At 39.9% G+C, this 22,148-nt stretch overlaps 2 protein-coding genes across 3 annotated transcripts; both read left to right on the forward strand.

The window, feature by feature from the left end:
- Positions 1–1,528: 1,528 nt before the first annotated feature.
- Positions 1,529–14,423, forward strand: LOC132101297 (neuronal acetylcholine receptor subunit alpha-5-like). Of its 2 annotated transcripts, XM_059506144.1 has the most exons (10): positions 1,533–1,667; positions 1,796–1,924; positions 2,045–2,152; positions 5,673–5,824; positions 5,910–5,954; positions 6,136–6,245; positions 6,893–7,070; positions 7,318–7,650; positions 13,638–14,000; positions 14,078–14,423. In XM_059506144.1, the coding sequence occupies exons 2-10, from the start codon at positions 1,900–1,902 to the stop codon at positions 14,234–14,236; spliced, it is 1,473 nt and encodes a 490-aa protein (XP_059362127.1). In that variant the 5' UTR covers positions 1,533–1,667; positions 1,796–1,899; the 3' UTR covers positions 14,237–14,423. The 2 variants fall into 2 exon arrangements, with proteins under 2 accessions (XP_059362128.1, XP_059362127.1); XM_059506145.1 differs by lacking the exon at positions 1,796–1,924 and having other exon boundaries at positions 1,529–1,667.
- A 600-nt stretch (positions 14,424–15,023) lies between these two features.
- LOC132101878 (arylamine N-acetyltransferase, pineal gland isozyme NAT-10-like) lies at positions 15,024–20,203 on the forward strand. Its single transcript, XM_059507104.1, has 2 exons — positions 15,024–15,195; positions 18,677–20,203. The coding sequence occupies exon 2, from the start codon at positions 18,684–18,686 to the stop codon at positions 19,554–19,556; it is 873 nt and encodes a 290-aa protein (XP_059363087.1). The 5' UTR covers positions 15,024–15,195; positions 18,677–18,683; the 3' UTR covers positions 19,557–20,203.
- Positions 20,204–22,148: the final 1,945 nt, after the last annotated feature.

A 22,148-nucleotide genomic window follows, 5' to 3' on the forward strand; every position in this document is an offset into this window, starting at 1 on the left:
TGACAAAACGTACATGTGTGAATGGTTGTTAGCACTAACGGTTACCAAACTAGCAGCTAGGTGGAGCGCAGCTTACTTTGTCCGGATTACTGTATACTGTTTGCGGGCTTTATGATCTACAGCTCCTGAACCCATCCATTTGTGACCTGCACATGAGACTCCAATGACTTGTAGCTTTGGAACTGTTCTGAAGTGTAGGTGCTCATAAAACAAACAAGGTAGCCAAGGATATCTGTAATGCAAAAGTGAGGGAGCAAGTCATCATCGGTGCTCCACACTTTTTTGGGAATTTCATATGGATCCAAACTGTTAATAGTGCCAATTTTGTGCACATACTGGTCCCTGGCCTCCCTATTTATAGCGTATCCCCGTGAATCCCAACACCTTTTCGCGATTTTAACATCTTTCTCCCAACTCTGCTTCTTCTCGTTCGACTTGCTGTATGTTTACATTCGCGAGGCCATCAACATGGCCGCCACGTCCCAGAATACAACGAGGCGCCCAAGCCCTATTCTGTCATCAAACACCATATTTTGGATGATACATTAAACCTAGATCCTGACTCTCTGTGATCATTAAAAATCCCAGGGTGTTTTTCGAAAAGAATAGAGATGTGACCACGGCATCCACTGGGATGAGGAGATGCCCTGTTACAATGGAAAGCACTCTGAATGCCTAGAAAAGCGCTATATAAATGTAATGATTTTAATTGTACTTATTTTATTTATTTATTTATTTTAAGCTCTTTCTTTCCTATAGTTAGAAAGCATTGTATTAGTTTTTGGGGGGTGCTGCTACAGTATGTAAGATTGAATCAAAAGACACTGCCAAAAGCGGTACGCCTCTATTGTTTTTCTGGTACTTTCGATTTCCCTTGATATGCAATTCTGTAGAATTCTAAAAAAAAAATTCTGTCAAATTTAATTTTTATTTATTTATTAATTTATTTGATGGGGCAGTAGCATGTTAGTGAAGCTAGCAATTCATTTAATTTTACTTGATTACATATGAGGGATCTTCCCGACCAACACTCTTGTATGAGAATATTACTTGGCAAAACTTTAATTTACAGTGTTGTTACAAATACATTATTAAGTAATATAGAAGTATAACAATACAATGTGTAAGTACAAGCAGGTTTTTCAGGCTTTTAATGTAAGAGGAGATTGCAAAGAGAAGAATAGAAATAGAAGGTTGTAAATAGGGCCAGTTTTCATGTTGACTTTAATTATAAATATTTCATTTACATTTATAGTCCAGGCAATAACTCAGTCGATTTTACATATTATGTAGTAAAGAGTCTATACTCAGTCTCTCTATCCACCAAAGGGTCATTAGCTTAAAAACTGATGTGTGTATGTTTTGAGCAGGAGAGGACAGACTTTACAAGATAATGGAGGATCCTATCGCTGTGATTGTTTTTTCTGTGCGGGAAAATGTGAGGGGGTGGGCTTTGCCTTTCTGGAGAAGGAGGAGGAACAGGAGACCGTGTGTGTGTGTGTGTGTGTGTGTGTGTGTGTGTGTGTGTGTGTGTGTGTGTGTGAAAGAGAGAGAGAGAGAGAGAGAGAGAGTAAGCAGCCGTACACATGCTGGTTGGCATGGACACACGACAGGCAAATGGAAAAGAAAAATTCTAAAGATTCTGCTTCCTTCCAGTCCATAATCAGGTAAGGAAAATAAAATGACAAATAAAGAAAAACAACGACAGATAGAGGGACACTGGATGTTTGCAGACTGATGAATGTGTGTAATAACAACAGATAGGTGGATAGATGCTTTGTGTTCTTGTGTGAAGGTCTGCTCACATGTGCATGATGAAGAACATGATGATATTCCTATAGACTGTGACTTATCGTGGCTTGTTTGTGAATAGATATATTTGTGGTCATTTGCACATACATGAAAGATGCAAAAGATGCAGCATGTAAGTCTTCACTGAATATCACATATATGTTTAATGGCTAATAAGCTTGTGAGTCTTCCATAACAGCTGGTGCTGTATTTGTGCGTAATGAAGTGCATGAATGTTTATGGATGCTTTCAGGTCTTCTCTGTGGCTTTGCTGCTTCTGATGGTATCATGATAACAGCTCAAAACGCTGTCAGATCTGTCCTCCTGCTAGTTTGCTGTGCTGTCCTCTGCTCCTCTGTAGGTGAGTGTCTCTGACCTTGGCTCAATGCCAACCTAACATGTGTGCCTGACTGAAATCTCATGGAACCTGTCAAGAACATACCCAGGTCATAATTCAACTCAAAATTAAAAGAAAGAAATTAAGATTTCTATAACTATTTTTAGGACAATAAAGAAAAAAAAAAAACCCTAGAATAAAAAAAGTGTGCTAAATTTGGAATGTTGGTCTGTCGATATGGAAGTCAATTTTCAATAAAACCGTTTGGTTACCAACATTCTTCAAAATAATATACATGTCCAGTTCTCTCTCAGTGGTAAAAGTTTTCGCTAAGAAAAAAAAAGTCTATTACAATGTAGTAGATGAACACAATATTGTTGAATTATACACTTTATTTTTTTTTTATCAAATCATAACTTTAATAATATAATATAATATAATATAATATAATATAATATAATATAATATAATATAATATAATATAATATAATATAATATAATATAATATAATATAATATAATATTTTTTGTATTATTTTGGGATGAAATGTGACCTGTGATTGTCCATCTGTGACTAACATCTCTTTATCTAATTATTATTTCCAACAGTTCTCTTGCTCTCTGACCCTCTCTGTGACGGAGGCTCTCAGTGACAGAGGTGTAGATAAGATCACAATCTAAAATGGATTGTCTCTTCTATTTTTGTCAGTGAGGGGCTATAAAATCAGGACCAAACAGAAACAAAGACTGGTACATATTATAGAAATATAAGGTGGCACAATACTGCAGGTATACTGTGGTATGTACTGTAAGTAGTCACAAAAGCCCCAAATCTATAACCTAAATGCAAAACAATAAACTTCCGGATTTAGTTGATTTCAAAATAGTGTGTTATGAAGCAAATAGAGAAAAATGTAACTTGCAGCAATTGGGAATAAGTGCAGGTATTTGAGGTTTGGAGGTGAAACTGATGATTCCAATCCATGCACACACAGTTCACCTCAGAGATGTAATATCAGTCAGCACTTTTGGGTTCAAGTGACACATTTTCCAGCATGGTTCTTGAGGAAATAATTTTCCTCAGCTTGTCACTTGGGTGCAGCTTTGGTACACTGGAAAAATATAAAATGTGTAGTTATTACCCTAAGAAGCTATTTTTTAAACTGAGCTGACCCTTAAAACTTCTTTTGTTTGTGTGTCCTAATGTGGTCGTGATGATTTAGTAATACTGGATTGTATAATTTAGTCATTATATTTGTATATTAGTTGGATAAAAGTGCATTTATGTATTTGAAAACAGTATTTAGTTCTGCATTTATTTCTGTTACCAGCAAATATGCATTTTTCTGACCGCCTAAAAGCCTTTTATTTAGCATATGCTTGTAGCCTGTATCATCAGTGTCACATGTATATTTCATTTGTTACGGTCAGTCTTTGCATTTCAATTGGATTCAATTTAAATTTTAAGCATTTTCTAAAAAGTTTTATTGGTTTATTTATTATCAGTTTTTATTGATTAAGGGAGACCAAACCACAGATATTGATCTATGGGAAAACAAGCTGAAACCAGAATACCATCTGCAGTTGTCTGTGAAATGAAGAGCATCAAGATTTATAAGCACAGAAACTGAGCTTTGGGGTGCAGAAAAAACTGCAAAATTCAATCTATATCTAAATACAGAGCTGAATAATAGGCACAGAATGTAAGCAGTATATGCTATTTGGGTCATACCACACTTTTTATAGGATAGATGCAGTACCAGTGGCTAACAACCTCAGTTTTAGACAGAAATTAGAAAATTACGCTCACAGTGTTTTATGGCCTCTGGGTCAAATCATTCCCTTGAGACTCAGTGAGGCCAGATGATTGATTCTGTCTTATATTACATCCAGCTTCAGACATCCAAAAAACTGAATTCCAGAATCAATATATATATATATATATATATGCAGTTTATTAGAGTCAACACAGGTTTGTGTGCGTAAGAATACATACGTTCACACACGTACTGTATATTTAGCATTCATTATTCAACATATTTTACTTACCCAAAAGTAGTATAGAAAATGTGTATCCCACATGCATATGGAATAGTGTTGTCATTTTAGCAGCAAACTCCTTTGTTGTGCCATGTTGTGCTTCTACTATCATTTGTAGAGTTACTGCAAGTATAGCATTATAAATAGGTCCCTTCTGAGATTTCATTTCAGTTAGAACACTTTCATTAGATGAGACCGCATATGTAGGCAGCAGACAGCTCACTGGGTTTTGGAACAGAGCTATAGTGTGTGTCATTTCACATTAAAGAACATCCCTCCCACCACTGATGGTAACACAACCCAGATCGTCTAAACCAATTCCACACTCAGAGATTCATAAATCTCCATCTCCATCCATAACTGCCCCCGCAGAAATGAACACGTGTTCAGCAAATCATGTTGGGTTTCCCTTAGTGACTCAGACTGTGGAGACCCTGAGAGGAAAATCTGATCACACAGGATGTTGGCATGATAGCAACATCTGCTGGAGATCTAATAACAATGCCAAATGAGCTTTATTAGAGTTGATCAAGTATATGGTGCACATTTCAATCAAAAGTCATTTTTATGGCAGCTTTAAAAGGCTCAGTCTCTGATTATCTGTTCTGAATTTGTCAATGATAAAATTCAACTTACCAATATAAACATATAGCTCTTTATACAATACAGATCATTTCATAGCAGCTTCACAGTAATAAACAGGAAATTAAAATTAGCTAAATATATTAGATAATTGTAAAACATTTAAATTTTGGACAAATTTAGATTTCTGCTGTAAAACGGCTCTAAACAGACAACAGTTCAACAAGTACAGTTCAGCCATCAGAAACTCTATAGAAAGCAATAGTTTTGTTACTGAGCTCAAGTCCATTCAATGTTGATTCAGTTCAGTTCAATAACAATGTCAGTTTTTGCTAAATTCATTAAAGATTAAACAAATTTGATTCAGGGATGAAGCAAATCTATTCGCCGTTATGGTTAATGGGCCCTCTGAACATCATTTACTCGTGCCCCCTGCGATAGTGTAAAAATACTCGTCCCGTACCCCATGTCTTCATCGGGCCCTTGGAATCGTCCTAATCTTCCCCCCTGTTATGGCGTCCCTGTACTCTCATCCCATAAATGTTGCATTTGAAAGAGAACTTCATAAAAATGCTTCCAAAATCTGTTCATGCCTTTTCAGCGCTTATTTTTTTTTACTGTCTTTAGTAAATCCTTACATGAGATTTCCACCAGACTCTGTTGGAGAGTCGATTCTGCTTTGTTCTAGGTGATAGATTTAGAGGGGGCATGTGTAAGGTTGTTACAAAACCTATATGTCTTGGGTGAGTTGATTATTTGGACATCAATATGATCATTGGCGAAGTGTCAACCAAATTGTCACGCCTATAAACCTGTGCGGTCCTTGTGTGTGGGACTGTTGCCATTTAATTACTGTTGTTTAGTGTCCCAGTCCCTCCTGATTGGATTTGAGAGATTAAAATGACGTTGTTGTTTTTTTTAAGGGCCTCCTGTGCTGTCTTCCTATGCCAAGACAGAAGACAAGCTGTTTAAACATCTCTTCAGCAACTACCAAAAATGGGTGAGACCAGTGGAGGATCTAAACAGAACGGTGCAGGTGAAATTTGGTCTGGCTATCTCCCAGCTCGTGGATGTGGTGAGATGAAGTGATGCTGAAACAGCATTCTCCTCATCAGAATCTTGTCTTACAATAAAACATTTTTATTTATTTTTTTGGTCAGAATGAGAAGAACCAGTTAATGACCACCAATGTTTGGATGAAGCAGGTAAAACAGGACTAATCCATTAAGGTTGATCTAATTAATATGAAATTAATATGACCTTTATTTTGCTCTTGTAATTGTGTTCTGTTGTAGTTTTTAGTCACTGGTACACATCTGACTCATGCTGCCTTTTATTTGTGTGGGGATCAGCTTTGCAGATAAATCCGTGTCTCTCTGCATTCAGGAATGGACAGACATGAAGCTCCGATGGAATCCGGATCATTATCTGGGCATCACCTCCATCAGAGTTCCCTCAGACTCCATCTGGATTCCTGACATTGTGCTCTATGACAAGTATGTGATGCCACTCAGTGTCTACTGTATGAGTCAGAAAGGAAACCAGACGGGGACTGAACCTGATGTTTAACATTTCTATTAGAACAACAGATATCATAGAGAGTCATAATATTTTTTTATGGATATTAAAAGTCATGTAAGAGTTATGTACACATATACTGCATCACATGACTTATTTCACATACGTATATGCCTACATTTTTGGTAGTTTGTATGCCAGTTTGGTACTAGATAGTCTGTTGAGCGTTGAAATCATTAAAATCTTAAAAATATTCATTTTGAAGCCTGTTCAAGTCTAAATACTTGTAATGATTGAGATTTATTGGTTTTCAACCTGAAAAATGAAAACCAAACTGTTACGGTGCTACTTTACGGTTTTACAAGTCAAATCCTTTGTGCTTGACCCCTATAGAAATGTCAGAGAAAAACATTTAGAAAATGATCTTTTCATTTAGGTCAAATCTATTTCCCAATGTCTCCAACTTCTTGCCTTGCTTGTGAAAGTACAAAAATCTTGACTTTCGTGATTTGAATTGCTACTCTGAGTAAGAAAGACAATTTTTACTTTCATTGGATTATATGAGTATGTTAATTTTGGAGCTGCCTGTATCTCAGCTTGATGACTGAGTGATTCTCACCTGCAGTGCAGATGGTAATTTCGAGGCCACAGTGACAAAAGCGGTGGTCAGATATGACGGCACTATTTCCTGGACCCCTCCTGCTAACTATAAATCTGCCTGCACCATCGATGTGACTTTCTTCCCCTTTGACCTTCAGAACTGCTCCATGAAGTTTGGCTCCTGGACCTACGATGGTTCCCAGGTTTGCTGTACTCAACTGTTATTAAAGGCATGAAGAACCAATGTTTACATCTAGGAAGGAAGAATTTATCTAAAAATGAACCTAAATTGAACCCCAATTAGCTATCACCAGTTCATAGTGAACACATTTATTAAGCGCAAGAAAAGTAACTGAAATTATTCATACTATATATTCAAGGTCTTCTGAACCTTTTTTGTTTAATATATAGAAATGTATGTAACAACTGCATTATATTCCTTTTTTTAAGGTGGACATTCTCCTTGAAGATGTACATGTGGACAAACGTGACTATTTTGACAACGGTGAATGGGAGATTGTGACGGCCACAGGTAGCCGGTGTTTGAGAAGTGATGGAACCTTCTTCTATCCATTCATCACTTACTCCTTTATTATCAGACGTCTTCCTCTTTTCTACACACTCTTCCTCATCATTCCCTGCATTGGACTGTCTTTCCTGACCGTGCTGGTGTTTTATCTCCCATCTAACGGAGGGGAGAAAATCTCCCTCTGCACGTCTGTCCTCGTCTCTTTAACTGTCTTTCTTCTGGTGATAGAAGAGATCATCCCTTCCTCCTCAAAGGTGGTACTCTTTTTAAGAATTCAAAGCTATGTTCAGCTATTGATGAGTACTGAAAGTCAATGTTCCACACATATTTTTGAATTATTTCACATTATTGTCAGAAATAAAATTGCAGTGTTCCTCTTCAGGAACTCGAGCTGCGTTGAGCGCTTTGGGGAAACGCCTTTGGCGGTTTATGGCAGCCTTGGTGGCTGCTGAGAGGCATTTATGGCTGACCCTGTCACAGATAAGAGAGCGTGACAGGGTCTGCCTCCTGGACGGCCCACTTCAAGCCTCGGGCCTGTTCGACGACACAGTCAATACTGTCGTCGACAGGTTCCAGGAGGCACGCAAACAGGCGGCGGCGTTCCAGAGTCTCCTCCCTCGTCGCTCTCGTGGGTAATCTGGGCGGGAGATACCCACGCCACAGGCAAGCTCCTCATACCGCGAGGCTCAAAAGCAGAGTGTCGCCACTCGTGCTCCCCCACATCAGGACCGAGGGTGTCGGGGAGTCGGGGACTTCCAAAGCGAAATCAGATCTTCATACAATTATCGAAGCTAGGAAGTCCTCGACAAAGAGGTCCTGATGCCAGAGGCGCAGTAACCCTGAGGGTAGCCCCTACTGGTGTAGAGCGGTGTCCACCTCATTATACAGTGCCCGTCTCACCCCAGTGCCCTCTGGAGGCCGGTCTGCCAACCCTGCCAGTGTTTCAGGGCGCAGCGGTCTCCCGTGAGTGTCACTCCCAGTTATGTCCGCCCGCGAGCATAGCGGAGCTGGGAAGCTCGCCACCCCTTCGGAGGCCTCTTACACCAGAGATCAGTCTCGAGAGACTGATTCCCTTAGTACATTATTTAGCAGCGTGGAAACTACTGCCAAATGTATCTCAATGGGTCCTGCACACAGTAGAAAGAGGCTATTGTATTCAGTTCGGCCGTCCACCGCCGAGGTTAAATGGGGTTACACTGACAGTCGTCAGGAGGAGGCCATTGAGGTGGTCCCTCCTCTAGACAGGGAGTCCGGGTTTTACAGCTGGTATTTCATAGTTCCAAAGAAGGTTTGGAGGTTGCATCCGATCTTAGACTTACTTCAATTAAACCTCTCAGTAATGTCACTGAAGTTCAAAATTCAAAATGCTCACTGTCAAACAGGTTGTAGCTCAAATCAGATCCGAGGACTGGTTTGTCACAATAGATCTCAAAGATGCATACTTCCACATATCCATCCTTCCACAACACAGGAAGTTTCTAAAGGGTTCGCTTTTGGGGGCAAAGCCTACCAATATCGAGTACTTCCCTTCGGGCTTGCACTCTCACCACGCACATTCACGAAATGTGTAGATGCGGCTCTGGTACCCCTCCATATGCAGGGCATCCGCATTCTGAACTAAATTGACGATTGGTTGATTTTAGCTCAATCAGAGCAGATAGTGGTTCGAAATCGAGTTGTCATTCTCGCCCATATGGGGGAGCTGGGTTTGAGACTGAACGCCAAGAAGAGTGTACTTTCTCCAGTTCAGAGAATTACCTATCTAGGCGTAGTGTGGGATTCTACTACGATGCAGGCACGTATGTCTCCTGCTCGGATCGAGTCAACCCTGCCCGCGGTCTGTGGAGCGGTCGCCATCTGCCATGGCACATCAATTGTCTAGAAATGCTAGCAGTGTATCGAGCATTGAAATATTTCCTCCCAGACCTGACAACACATCGGTGGTATCTTATATCAATCACCAGGGAGGTCTGCGTTCACGCCCCTTATACAAGCTGGTATACCAGATCCTCCTGTGGTCCCAGGGCAAACTCCTCTCGTTAAGAGCAGTATATATTCCTGGGAGATTGAATGTGGGAGCAGACATGCTGTCGAGACAGGGGCCGAGGCCCAGGGAATGGATGCTTCACCCCGAGGTGGTGAAGCAGAAATGGCAGATATTTGTCAAAGCTCAGGTGGACCTCTTCGCTACTTAAGAGACATCGCAATGTCCCCTCTGGTTCTCTCTAGTTCACCCAGCTCCACTGGGACTAGATGCCATGACACAGACGTGGCCGAGGCTTCTTCTGTATGCCTTTCCCCCCATTGCTCTGCTCCCGGGAGTTCTGGCGAGAGTACGCCAGGACGGGGTCCGTCTGTTGCTAGTAGCCCCGTTCTGGCCGGGCTGAGTATGGTTCACAGATCTGGTCTCTCTCCTCGACGGCTCTCCATGGGACATTCTGATCAGGACAGATCTACTCTCTCAGGCGCAGGGCAAAATAATCCACCCTCGCTCAGAGCTGTGGAAGTTGTGGGTGTGGCCCCTGAGGGGGCACAGTTCATAGCTTCCGGTCTCTCAACTGAGGTTGTTGAGACCCTCCTCCAATCCAGAGCTCCCTCTACGAGGAAACTGTACGCCCTGAGGTGAAAACTCTTAACCTCATGGTACAGAGACCGCCAGCTTGACCCTGTTAACTGCCCAGTTGGTACAGTTCTTAAGTTTCTACAAGCTAAGCTCTCTGCGGGGTTAACTCACTCCACCTTAAAGGTTTACGTGACGGCCATAGCTGCTTACTAAGTCCCTTTCGATGGTCAGTCAGTTTCCTCCGCGGTGCACTGAGGCTGAGACCTCCAGTACGGTCCCGTATTCCCCCGTGGGACTTGGTTGTGGTGTTAGAGACTCTCTGTAAAGCTCCATTCGAGCCAATTCAAGATATATCAGATAGACATCTGACCCTTAAGACTGCCCTGTTACTGGCGATTACGTCTCTAAAGAGAGTTGGAGACCTTCAGGCCCTCTCGGTGGCCCCTAACTACTTAGACTTTTTTCCCCTGGTATGGCCAAAGCATTCTTATACCCTCGAGCAGGTTATGCTCCCAAAGTTCCCTCTGTTACACCACAGCCTATAGTACTGCAGGCCTTCTGCCCTCCTCCCTTTCGGGAGCCAGACCAGGAGAAGCTAAATTGTATGTGTCCAGTGCGAGCAGAGTATAGTTGCCTCTAAGGCCTTTCTAGCAGGTGTGTCCCTCTTGGACATCTGCAACGCTGCGGGATGGTCCACGCCCTCTACATTTGCCAGATTTTACAATCTTGATATGCGAGCCACTCCTGGCTCTTTTGTCCTCTTGCCTTAGCTGTGCTCTTCGGATACACACTAGGCAGGGGATTGGTAGTCTGGCAGCGTTGGCACATCGTTCCCCAAAACGCTCAACGCAGCTCAAGTTCCTGAAGAGGAAAGTCTCTAGGATACGAATATAACCCTAGTTCCTCGAAGGAACGAGACACTGCGTCGCAGAGCCATACTCCCGGCACCCCTGCCGGCGCTTGCTTCCCTACTCGAAGCTGAAGCCAGCTGCGTGGCACGTGCCTTTATAGCTTCCTGGTTGCTACGTCACCCTGCCTGTGACGTCACGCTCTTCCATTGGACAGATTGCACATTATATTCAGAGTTGATCTTGCCAAAGGCGTTTCCCCAAAGCGCTCAACGCAGCGTCTCGTTCCTTCGAGGAACTAGGGTTACATTCGTAACCTAGAGACGTTTTTCAGATATTGGATGTTTTACTACGGCTGTAAGTTCATTCATTTTGGCATTTAAGTGCTTTTCTGTATTGCACTTATTCTGTATGCACTTTGAGGGCCCTTTTGTCATTCTGCAGTTGTGGTGGCAGATTCTGTCACTCACTTCTAGATGTCAAAAACTCAAACTGCTATGATGCATAATTTCTAGATTAAACCATATAAGTTACACTTTTGAATATATGGAATGGTATATACAGTACAGACCAAAAGTTTGGACACACCTTCTCATTCAAAGAGTTTTCTTTATTTTCATGACTATGTAAATTGTAGATTCACACTGAAGGCATCAAAACTATGAATTAACACATGTGGAATTATATACATAACAAAAAAATATGAAAATATGTCATATTCTAGGTTCTTCAAAGTAGCCACCTTTTGCTTTGATTACTGCTTTGCACACTCTTGGCATTCTCTTGATGAGCTTCAAGAGGTAGTCACCTGAAATGGTCTTCCAATAGACTTGAAGGAGTTCCCAGACATGCTTAGCACTTGTTGGCCCTTTTGCCTTCAGTCTGTGGTCCAGCTCACCCCTAAACCATCTCGATTGGGTTCAGGTCCGGTGACTGTGGAGGCCAAGTCATCTCGCGCAGCACCCCATCACTCTCCTTCTTGGTCAAATAGCCCTTAAACAGCCTGAAGGTGTGTTTGGGGTCATTGTCCTGTTGAAAAATAAATGGTCCAACTAAACGCAAACCGGATGGAATAGCATGCCGCTGCAAGATGCTGTGGTAGCCATGCTGGTTCAGTATGCCTTCAATTTTGAATAGATCCCCAACAGTGTCACCAGCAAAGCACCCCCACACCATCACACCTCCTCCTCCATGCTTCACACTGGGAACCAGGTATGTAGAGTCCATCCGTTCACCTTTTCTGCGTCGCACAAAGACACGGTGGTTGGAACCAAAGATCTCAAATTTTTTCAGACCAAAGCACAGATTTCCACTGGTCTAATGTCCATTCCTTGTGTTCTTTAGCCCAAACAAGTCTCTTCTGCTTGTTGCCTTTCTTTACAGTGGTTTCCTAGCAGATATTCTACCATGAAGGCCTGATTTACACAGTCTCCTCTTAACAGTTGTTCTAGAGATATGTCTGCTGCTAGAACGCCGTGTGCCATTGACCTGGTCTCTAATATGAGCTGCTGTTAACCTGCAATTTCTGAGGCTAGTGACTCGGATGAACTTATCCTCTGCAGCAGAGGTGACTCTTGGTCTTCCTTTCCTGGGGCGGTCCGCATGTGAGCCAGTTTCTTTGTAGCGCTTGATGGTTTTTGGGACTGCACTTGGGGACACTTTCAAAGTTTTCCCAATTTTTCGGACTGACTGACCTTCATTTCTTAAAGTAATGATGGCCACTCGTTTTCCTGTACTTAGCTGCTTTTTTCTTGCCATAATACAAATTCTAACAGTCTATTCAGTAGGACTATCAGCGGTGTATCCACCTGACTTCTGCACAACACAACTAATGGTCCCAACCCCATTTATAAGGCAAGAAATCACACTTATTAAACCTGACAGGGCACACCTGTGAAGTGAAAACCATTTCAGGTGACTACCTCTTGAAGCTCATCAAGAGAATGCCAAGAGTGTGCAAAGCAGTAATCAAAGCAAAAGGTGGCTACTTTGAAGAACCTACAATATGACATATTTTCAGTTGTTTCACACTTTTTTGTTATGTATATAATTCCACATGTGTTAATTCATAGTTTTGATGCCTTCAGTGTGACTCTACAATTTTCATAGTCATGAAAATAAAGAAAACTCTTTGAATGAGAAGGTGTGTCCTAACTTTTGGTCTGTACTGTATGTTACATCGGTAACACTTAGTATAGAGAACAATTCTCAGTAGTTACTTATTAGCATGCCTATTATTAAAATATTGGCTGTTTATTAGTACTTATAAAGCACATATTCTGCATGACCATATTAAACATCCTTAACCCAACCCAATACCTAAACTTAACAACTACCTTACTAACTATTGTTAAACACCAAATTAGGAATCTATTTAGGCAAAAGTCATAGTTAATGATTTATTTTTAGCGAAATTAGCGATATAAATATCTATATCTATACCTTCTATATCTATATCTATCTTAGTCCACATTTTCAGTTGTTTTGAACAGTTTTAAATGAATTGGTGTGCCACTAGGAGTGCACAGAAAATTGGTTCAAATGGTTTAATGGTTCTTGTAAGTTTTGGTTACCTTGACTCTCAGTGTAGACAGAAACTTTTTTTTTTTTTTTTATTAACTCCAAAATTCCTATAGGTTTGAAACGACATAAAGGTGACATTATTTATCTTTATTTATCTTATTATTTAACTTTATCTTATATTAATATATATTTTTAAAGACATTGGAATTATATTTTCCAGTGATGACTCTAATTATTTTCTTTCTTTCGTTCTCATTTTTAATTTGCCAAATGACTTTCTGCCCTGCTCTTATGTTTTCTGTCCCAGGTGATTCCTCTCATTGGAGAATATCTGGTCTTCACTATGATCTTCGTGACACTTTCCATCGTCATCACTGTCTTTGCCATTAACATCCATCATCGCTCCTCATCCACTCATCACAGCATGGCGCCCTGGGTCCGCCGTATCTTTCTGCATCACTTGCCTAGACTGCTCTGCATGCGCAGCCATGTGGACCGCTACGCCACCACCGCTGCGAGAAATGGAAGAGAAGGGCTGGGCCATGGGAAGAGTTCAGGCCAGGATACCACAAAGGATACTTTGCTCAATGCAGAACATACTCTGCGGGCAGCCTTAGAATCTATACGCTACATCACTCTTCATGTGGTGAAGGAGAATGAAGTCAGAGAGGTAAGACTGTTACTGTCTCACTTCAGACTATATAAGCTTTGAGTTCTAATAAATTCTAATGTAATGCCTACTTTTAGGTTGTTCAGGACTGGAAGTTTGTGGCCCAGGTTCTGGACCGGGTTTTCCTGTGGGTGTTTCTCTTAGTATCACTGCTTGGCTCTGCTCTGCTTTTCATTCCTGTCATCTATAAATGGGCCAACATAATTGTTCCCAGCTATGCTGGAAGTACCAGCTAAAACACATGAATGTATACAATTTTTAAATCTTTGGCTTGGATAACATTTTTGCATTATTATATTTATAACTGTAGTCCTCAAAACATCTATGCAACTTGTGGCAATTGAGCGCTGTAATTTATGCAGTAACATGCTGCATCACATTATACGTTGTCTGCTGATTTCATTACAATAAAATTTACAATAATAACTGTGATTGTGTCAAAGTTATTGTGCTTCATGAAAATATTATAAAAACTCCTAAAAAACTCCATGATTTTACTAGGCTGATGTTAATCATAGTAGTATAAGTCTTAATACATAATAAGTCCCACTCCAACTTCCTGTTCATACATAATATGTCCTGCTCCAGATTCCTGTTTAATAGAAAATGCATCAACACAGGACAAACTTATCAAGTTATTTCATGGGATAAAGAGTTTTACAGGAATTGTTCAGACCAAAATAAAAAAGTGCTGAAAATTTCCACACTCTCGGTTGTAGGTGTGTTTGTTTTTTCATCATAACTGATTTGGAAACATTTAGCATTACATCACTTGCTCAAAAATTGATCCTCTGTAGAGAATAGGCTCCATCAGAATGAGAGTCCAAACAGCTGATACTCCATTTGTTTCTCTGTAGTCATAGCTCTTCATATTACCAGTCCATCCCTGTCAATAGTTATAAAAACAAAACAACAACTTCTTAGCATATTTTATTTACACACAATCACATAATTCTATAGTTTGGCATACATTAGTAATTATGCTGACTAGACATATTTCGATTTTTTTTTCTCAGCTTATGTCTTTAATAATTCATTTATTTAAACCTGTGACACTGCATTGTGGTTCAAGGTTTAACTCTTGGTTATTCAACATCAGTCCCTCACTCTGAAGATGTTCACTCAGAGTCTTTGTGACACTTGCTTTGCTTGTCAGTAGAAATTTCACTTGAGAGCACATTAGCTTCATCTAAGGGTAAGAGTTTTTTCTTCTTCTAATTGTTTTGTATTTAAATGTATTTACATATTTCTGTTGATGTTTTACCATTCTTTAAATAGATCCTTAAACTTTTTACTTATTGCTTCTCATTGTAAATTTTCTTCTTTTAAGTTATATTCCCTAATCTTCTTACTCGGTCTATGCCTTTCACAACTTCCTCCTTGCATTCTTTTTACACCTAATTTCTGTAATATATATTAAGAAACTCTTTATGAAATAAGTACTTGCAATTCAAATACTGGTACATGCCATAAGCGCCGATTTATGTTTTTCTCCGTGGGTGCTCAAGGGCGCACGCCATTTAAAAAATTTAGAAATAGACTAGGCTATTCAAAAAATATTGCATTTCAGAACCTTAGGCTAATGGACAGCGGCCGATACAAACAAACACAACAGCGTCACTTCTCAAAAATACAAACAGGATTGGAGATGAAAAGTTTAACTGACACGTAACCGCTAATGCGTTCAGCTTCTTGGGAAATTAATGTTTTGTAAATATTGATTAAAAAACTATTGCGAAAGGACAGCGTTTCCATTAACCGATTGTTGCGACTAAAATAATGAGTTTCTGGGAATGTCTACCTCATTTATGTTTCGAGTTTCTTTTGATAGTGGCATGGCTTTTCTTTGAGGTTTCGAATCCATTATTCATATAGTCTAAAAAATATATATTTTTATTTTATGTATTTAACAAAGAACTCGTATTCTGTCCAAAAGTAGGCTACTTTTGTGTCCATTAGTTTTTCCTCTTTTAAACCGTATATAGGCCTATACTTGAGCAGAAAAATGTTCCCATTTAAACCCTGTTACGAACTTTAAGGAGTCTAGGGGATGTACCGTAACATTTACATATTTACGTACTGCTGGGTATGTAATGAGGTGGAAGAACATGACAGACAAAACTTTGAAAGAGAAAAAATACTGGACGTTTATTCACAAAAAGCCAAAGCCACTAGATCCAGTAAAATAACAATAATAATGTGCGCTATGTACAAGGTGAAAATGTAAACAAACAAACAATAAAATGGGAAAAGAACGAAAGCGGCGCCAAAGGAAAGAACAAAATATAAGAAAACAATCCTTAATCTAAACCTAATCTAACCAAAGCAAAATGTAGAAAATAAACCGAAATCTTCAGTGCAGTTTTTTATAACAAATCTGTCCATTTTAGACTGATTAATGATTAGTGATTACGGAAAGCAGTAAATGATTACATACTCGCACGGCACTGTATAGTGGGGGATGGGACGTTTTCAGAAACGCTGTGATTGGTGGATAGGATATGGAACATGCATGCGACTGGTTATGTCACTGTCACTGACAACAACATAACCAATCACAGTGTGGCAGACGCTTCATAGCGCCAACTGCAATGTTTAATTTTAAATAAATGTAGCCTACTGGCAGTCTGGCACTGGCACACGTGGGTGCTCATTATCGGCGCCTATGGTACATGCCATGTAATCATTGTGATTAAGTGAAACATTGTTCTAAAAACTGTTAACTAGTTCTCTTGCAAAATGTATTTTCAGTACTTTTTGTCTTGTTTTCCAGTAGAAATATCAAAACAATATAAATTAACAAGTACAGTTTTTCTTGATTTCCATTAGAAAACTAAATAAATTTAACGTATAAGTAAAAAAAAGTTTTAAAAATAAAATGTAAAAAAACTAAATTTTAAGTTACCTAAATTTTTCTTAAACAGTGTAACACTAGAGAAGGGTAAATTCGGTTGAAGTCAAGCAATCAGCTTCACCAGACAGAACTGCAAACACAGTAAGCTTGTTTGAGATGACAAACACCTCGCCTTGAATGTAGATGAGAGTAGACGGCTGCAGGCAGAGAAAAGAACCAAATAAGAGCTGTCAATCCTCTCTTTAAATAGTGGACAGGCAATCTACATGAACAAATGCTAATTATTTTTAAAATGTCGCATTCACATAATAAAAAAAAAAAAAATCTAATTAAGAGGATGCATCCACAATGTATAGTTGATGTAGATAACAAAATAACAGACAAATACTACAAGAAATCAGACTGGCTGCTCAGCATAAACGTGAAAACATGTCAGACTATCACTGATGCCATTTTTAACCGATGTGTTGAATAATCAGGCATGCTGTTGATTGGATCTGATGTATTGGGGACATATTTACGAATTATGATGGGTGAATTTTTTAACATTTTCACAGTGCCTTTGAGCTAAATCCACTAAATCCATACTTTCTCTAATGATATCGCTCAGAATGGTATTTGAGGCTAAGCCTATGAATTAAACATTGCATATAATTTGGTGGTAAAACATAAAGTGCTGTACATATACTGTATGTGCAGAGACAAGCACTGTATGTATATTTTAGAACATTTGCAACTGTTTTTTGATCTCGTAATTATGGGTAGAAGCACCTAAATAAATTTTATCTTGTTACATATCTGAATAGACAGTGAGAAGTTTATTCTAAAAGGGCAAAGTACTGAAAATCAAAATGTATGAACAAACTTCTTTGAAAATATTACATTCCACACACTGGCAGTCTTCTTGCTCACTGGCAGCCATATCACCCTGGAGCCCAAGACCGGTTTCCCACTGAAGCTAAGCAGGGCTGAGCCTGGTCAGTACCTGGATGGGAGACCTCCTGAGAAAACTAGGTTGCTGCTGGAAGAGGTGCTAGTGAGGCCAGCAGGGGGTGCTCACCCTGTGGTCTGTGTGGGTCCTAGTGCCCCAGTGTAGTGATGGGGACACTATACTGTCAACAAGCACCGTCCTTCGGATGAGACGTTAAACCGAGGTCCTGACTCTCTGTGGTCATTAAAAATCCCAGGATGTCTTTCGAAAAGAGTAGAGGTGTGACCTCGGCATTCTGGCTAAATTCGCCCATTGGCCTCTGACCATCTTGGCCTCCTAACAATCCCCATATCTGCTGATTGGCTTCATCACTCTGTCTCCTCTCCACCAGTAAGCTGGTGTGTGGTGGGCGTTCTGGCGCACTATGGCTGCCGTCGCATCATCCAGGTGGATGCTGCACACTGGTGGTGGATGAGGAGATACCCCCAGACTATGTAAAGCGCTTTGAGTGCCTAGAAAAGCGCTATATAAATGTAATGAATTATTATTATTATTACTTCAATGCTTGGGCCAAAGATAGAAAATACAATGTGAAAGTGGACAAGTGGTTAATTGCAAAGAGAGCAAGTGTGGGTTTTGTGACAGACCCGTTCTCAAAGAGAAAGATAATAGAGGCACAAATGACAGGATAGCTACAATTGGTCCTGCACCAAATTAACCCTAACCTTGGTTTAGGATGATCAAATGGAGCAATGTTTTGATAGCAGCACAGACACAGTATTTATAATTTTTTGGAAAATTCATCTACAATTAGAGCATATATAGCTGTCACTGTGCAATGAATTGTAATTCATATTTTAGCTTAAAACTATTTTGCATTGTTTCTTAAAGGAAACTAATGGATCTAAGAGGGTACTTCAACAGGATCGGGTTTACTGGACCATATGACAAACCTGATCTGGACACTTTATGCACCATCCATAAGCTGCATGTTATGACCATTCCATTTGAGAACCTCAGCATCCACTGTGGGGAGAAGAACACGACGGACCTGAACATCATCTATGATAAAATAGTCAAAAGCAAACGTGGAGGCTGGTGTTGTGAAAACAACCTCTTGTTCTCATGGGTCCTAAAGGAGATGGGTTACAAATACACCACACTAGGCTCCAAGGTGTTTAATAAGTTCCAAAATGGTTTTCACCCCGTGGACTCTCATCTCATCAATATGGTGGAGATTGATGGGAAGCCTTACATTACCGACGTGAGCTATGGAGTGTCGTGCCAACTGTGGTATCCCTTAGAGATGATCTCAGGTAAAGATCAGCCGCAGCCTCCAGGTGTGTTCCGCCTACTAAACGATGGGATGACGTGGGTTCTGGAGAAGACTTCAAGAAAGCAAGTGGTTAAAGACAAGGCCTATGCTCATTCCAGCCTCATTGACAGGCGTCTAACTAAGAAAATGTATTGCTTCCCATTAACACCCCGTGATAAAGAGCATTTTGTGGAAACCCTGGATTGCTTGCAGACCAGTCCTGATTCTCGGTTTGTGCTGAAGTCCATTTGCTCCCTTCAGAAGCCCAACGGCTTCAGAGCTCTGATTGGCTGGACTTACAGCGAGATCACATACATCCCCGAGGAGGACTGTGACATGGTGGATATGAAGGAAATCCCTGACTGTGAAATAGAAGCTGTGCTGAAGGAAAAGTTTAATGTGGTGTTAGTTAATAAGTTCACACCTAAAAACAAAAAAGCTAATTATTGTATGTAATACAGTATACTACCATGACCCGTAAGTATTGTCATGCATCTCAGTGGACAATACTTGTCACCAGAGATGGAAAAATTATAATCCATTTCATGCTTTATAACTTTTTAATGCCCTCAACAACTACAACAAATAATAATAATAATAATAGTAATAATAAAAATATTATAAAAAGTAAATAAAATAAAAAAACAGCTTCTTTTGAATAGCCGTTAAAGGACAAAAATGTGTGCCAAATGGGGTAGTTATGGCATCTTGCAGCAGGGGCATAGCAAAACTATGGTCACTTGAGACAAATTCTCATACTTCCTTGAATGGCCTTTTCTTTAGGATGCAACAAACAGGTCTAACCAATAGAAGAATTTCTGTGAAAGTCTAGCCCTGAATGCAGCACTGTTTCTGTGTGTCTCAATATTTCTTATTATTTTGAAAATATTATTTAACATAGGAGTTGTCACCACTTGACGTCCAATAAAGTTCAGGTTAAGGTTAAGGTTAGAATCACCCCTTTAAACCCCTATAATCAAATCAAACCTTTACCTCTTCACTTACTAATAAAGTCTGTAAATGTTTGTCCAGGGTGCTGATAAAACAGAACACAGATAGCATTGTGTGTTAAAACTGGTTACTAACAACAGGTCAGGTTAATGTTTAAACAACGGTTGACAACGCAGGTAACGCTTTAGCATATCATTACAAACTGACATCATGGCGCAAGTTGTGAATGAACGCGACCGGCTTCCCGGCCAGTGTATAAGTATGAGGCGCCGTTTAGGGCTTAAATCAAACTTCATTCACGCACACATATGAAACACGCTTGCATATATACTAAGTGGTCACACATACATGTATATGAACTCACGCACATAACGTTACTCAGATGAGACACGAGCACAGCACACACACACAAATATAAGACGAGCACAGCATACACACACAAACTAGACGGCGCCTCATATATAAGCGTTAGGCAACAAATAAACAATAACCGAATTCATGATGATCTCAGTCATTTGTTTTTTGCAAAGTACGTTAGCAGCCATTCCCCATACCTCGAAGCTAATACTCCTGCCAGTGTTGTGCCTGAACGCGTTCATTGAACGATAGTTCATGAACTCGTTCATATTTTGGGCGAACATGAACTGAACGTACCTCATTACTGCCTGATGAACGTTACTGTGAAGTCGTTCATTCTGGTGTCTGTGAACGCCATGTTCTCTCTCAGTTTAACTTCTTTCAGTAGGATGCCAGATTTCTATAAAGCCTTCTAGGCGAAAACACACCTAAAACACACCGTAAACCGGGCTTAATATGTAGCGGAAAAAACACCCAATCTGGCAACGCCAGACTCTCTTGTTCAAGCTCGTTCATCAAAATGAACAAATCTTTTTTCAAGTCATTTCGTTCACTTAAGGGGCTTTAAATGTTACTATTAACTGGCAAATTCCCCGAACACATCAACCTATGCAATCTTGATCATATTCTGAATTAAGAAATCACCATAATGCAGTCAAAAGTCCGTTTTTGCAGTCAGTTTACAGGGAACATAAATAATTACTTCACCAAGAGTCTTTCGTTTATTTGTCTAGTGACAGACGCAATAGCATACAATAGCCGCATTAGCAGTTAGATGCTGTTTGTTACACACAGTAGAGCAATAAAAAACACAGTCTTACCGTTTCAATTGCATGCAATTTTGTTGGAATGGAGCTTCTCCCGAGCTTCGATGCCAACTTCGCCTGATATAGCCCCAAATTTGTAAATGATTTCAGCGTACAATGTGTTTAGCACAAACACGTAACGATAAGCCAGTGGGAAGGGTTGAAGGAACCGCTTCATTAAAAATTAATTTAATCCACTGGTCTCTGATAGGTAGGTCCGTTCTTGGTAGAGAAAACACATTTACATTTACAGTCAACCACAGAGCAACTCACGTGTGCACTAGTTCCAATGTCTTTCTTGACTGAATATGAGGGGGAGAGGGGAAGGGCGAGCTTCCTGCTGCGCTGTCCATATATGGTATATCCTGTCCCGTCTTGACGTCAAGTATTTGAGTGCGCGTGCACGTGGGCTATTTTACAAACCCTGAGGTAAACAAATGCTTCACTTTTAAATATCGGCTTCCCGGCCAGTGTATAATCGTTAGGCAATCATAACATACATTGATTCTCGTGGAAAAGTGCAAATATGGGTCATGACTCCTTTAAGTACTTTTACAGGTAACATACAGCTGACATTTTCTCCAAATATTGCAAACTTGGATTAAAAAGTGACCAATTGTAATGCATCAAGTCAATGAATTATATTTGGAAATTCTCTCTCTCAATTAATAACAGAAGGAAACTGCATGTACAGTATAATAACTATACAGATTTTGATTCATATGGGTTTAGTCAAGGCACAATATATGTTTGAAATATAAAATTAGATGTATTTTAATTTACATTTATGTCATGCCTCTTTTATAGTTTTATATGTCTCTTTTAAATTTAATTTAAATTAAAATGAGGAGATGTGAACAACGGGAGCACTGAACTCTCTCATGCAGAGCATGTTTCATTCATACTCAAAGCTGGAGGTCGCTCTCGCACAGAA

Source organism: Carassius carassius, chromosome 23 (assembly GCF_963082965.1).
Source record: "Carassius carassius chromosome 23, fCarCar2.1, whole genome shotgun sequence".
Classification (NCBI taxonomy): Eukaryota; Metazoa; Chordata; class Actinopteri; order Cypriniformes; family Cyprinidae; genus Carassius; species Carassius carassius.

What these genes read in the sequence shown, in the direction of transcription:
- LOC132101297 (XM_059506144.1), top strand. Translation starts at nt 1,900, where the DNA reads ATGAAAGATGCAAAAGATGCAGCAT. An exon ending in AGATGCAAAAGATGCAGCAT is followed by an intron (nt 1,925 to 2,044) that starts GTAAGTCTTCAC and finishes GGATGCTTTCAG; the next exon opens with GTCTTCTCTGTGGCTTTGCT. An exon ending in AGGAGAATGAAGTCAGAGAG is followed by an intron (nt 14,001 to 14,077) that starts GTAAGACTGTTA and finishes GCCTACTTTTAG; the next exon opens with GTTGTTCAGGACTGGAAGTT.
- LOC132101878 (XM_059507104.1), top strand. Translation starts at nt 18,684, where the DNA reads ATGGATCTAAGAGGGTACTTCAACAGGATCGGGTTTACTGGACCATAT.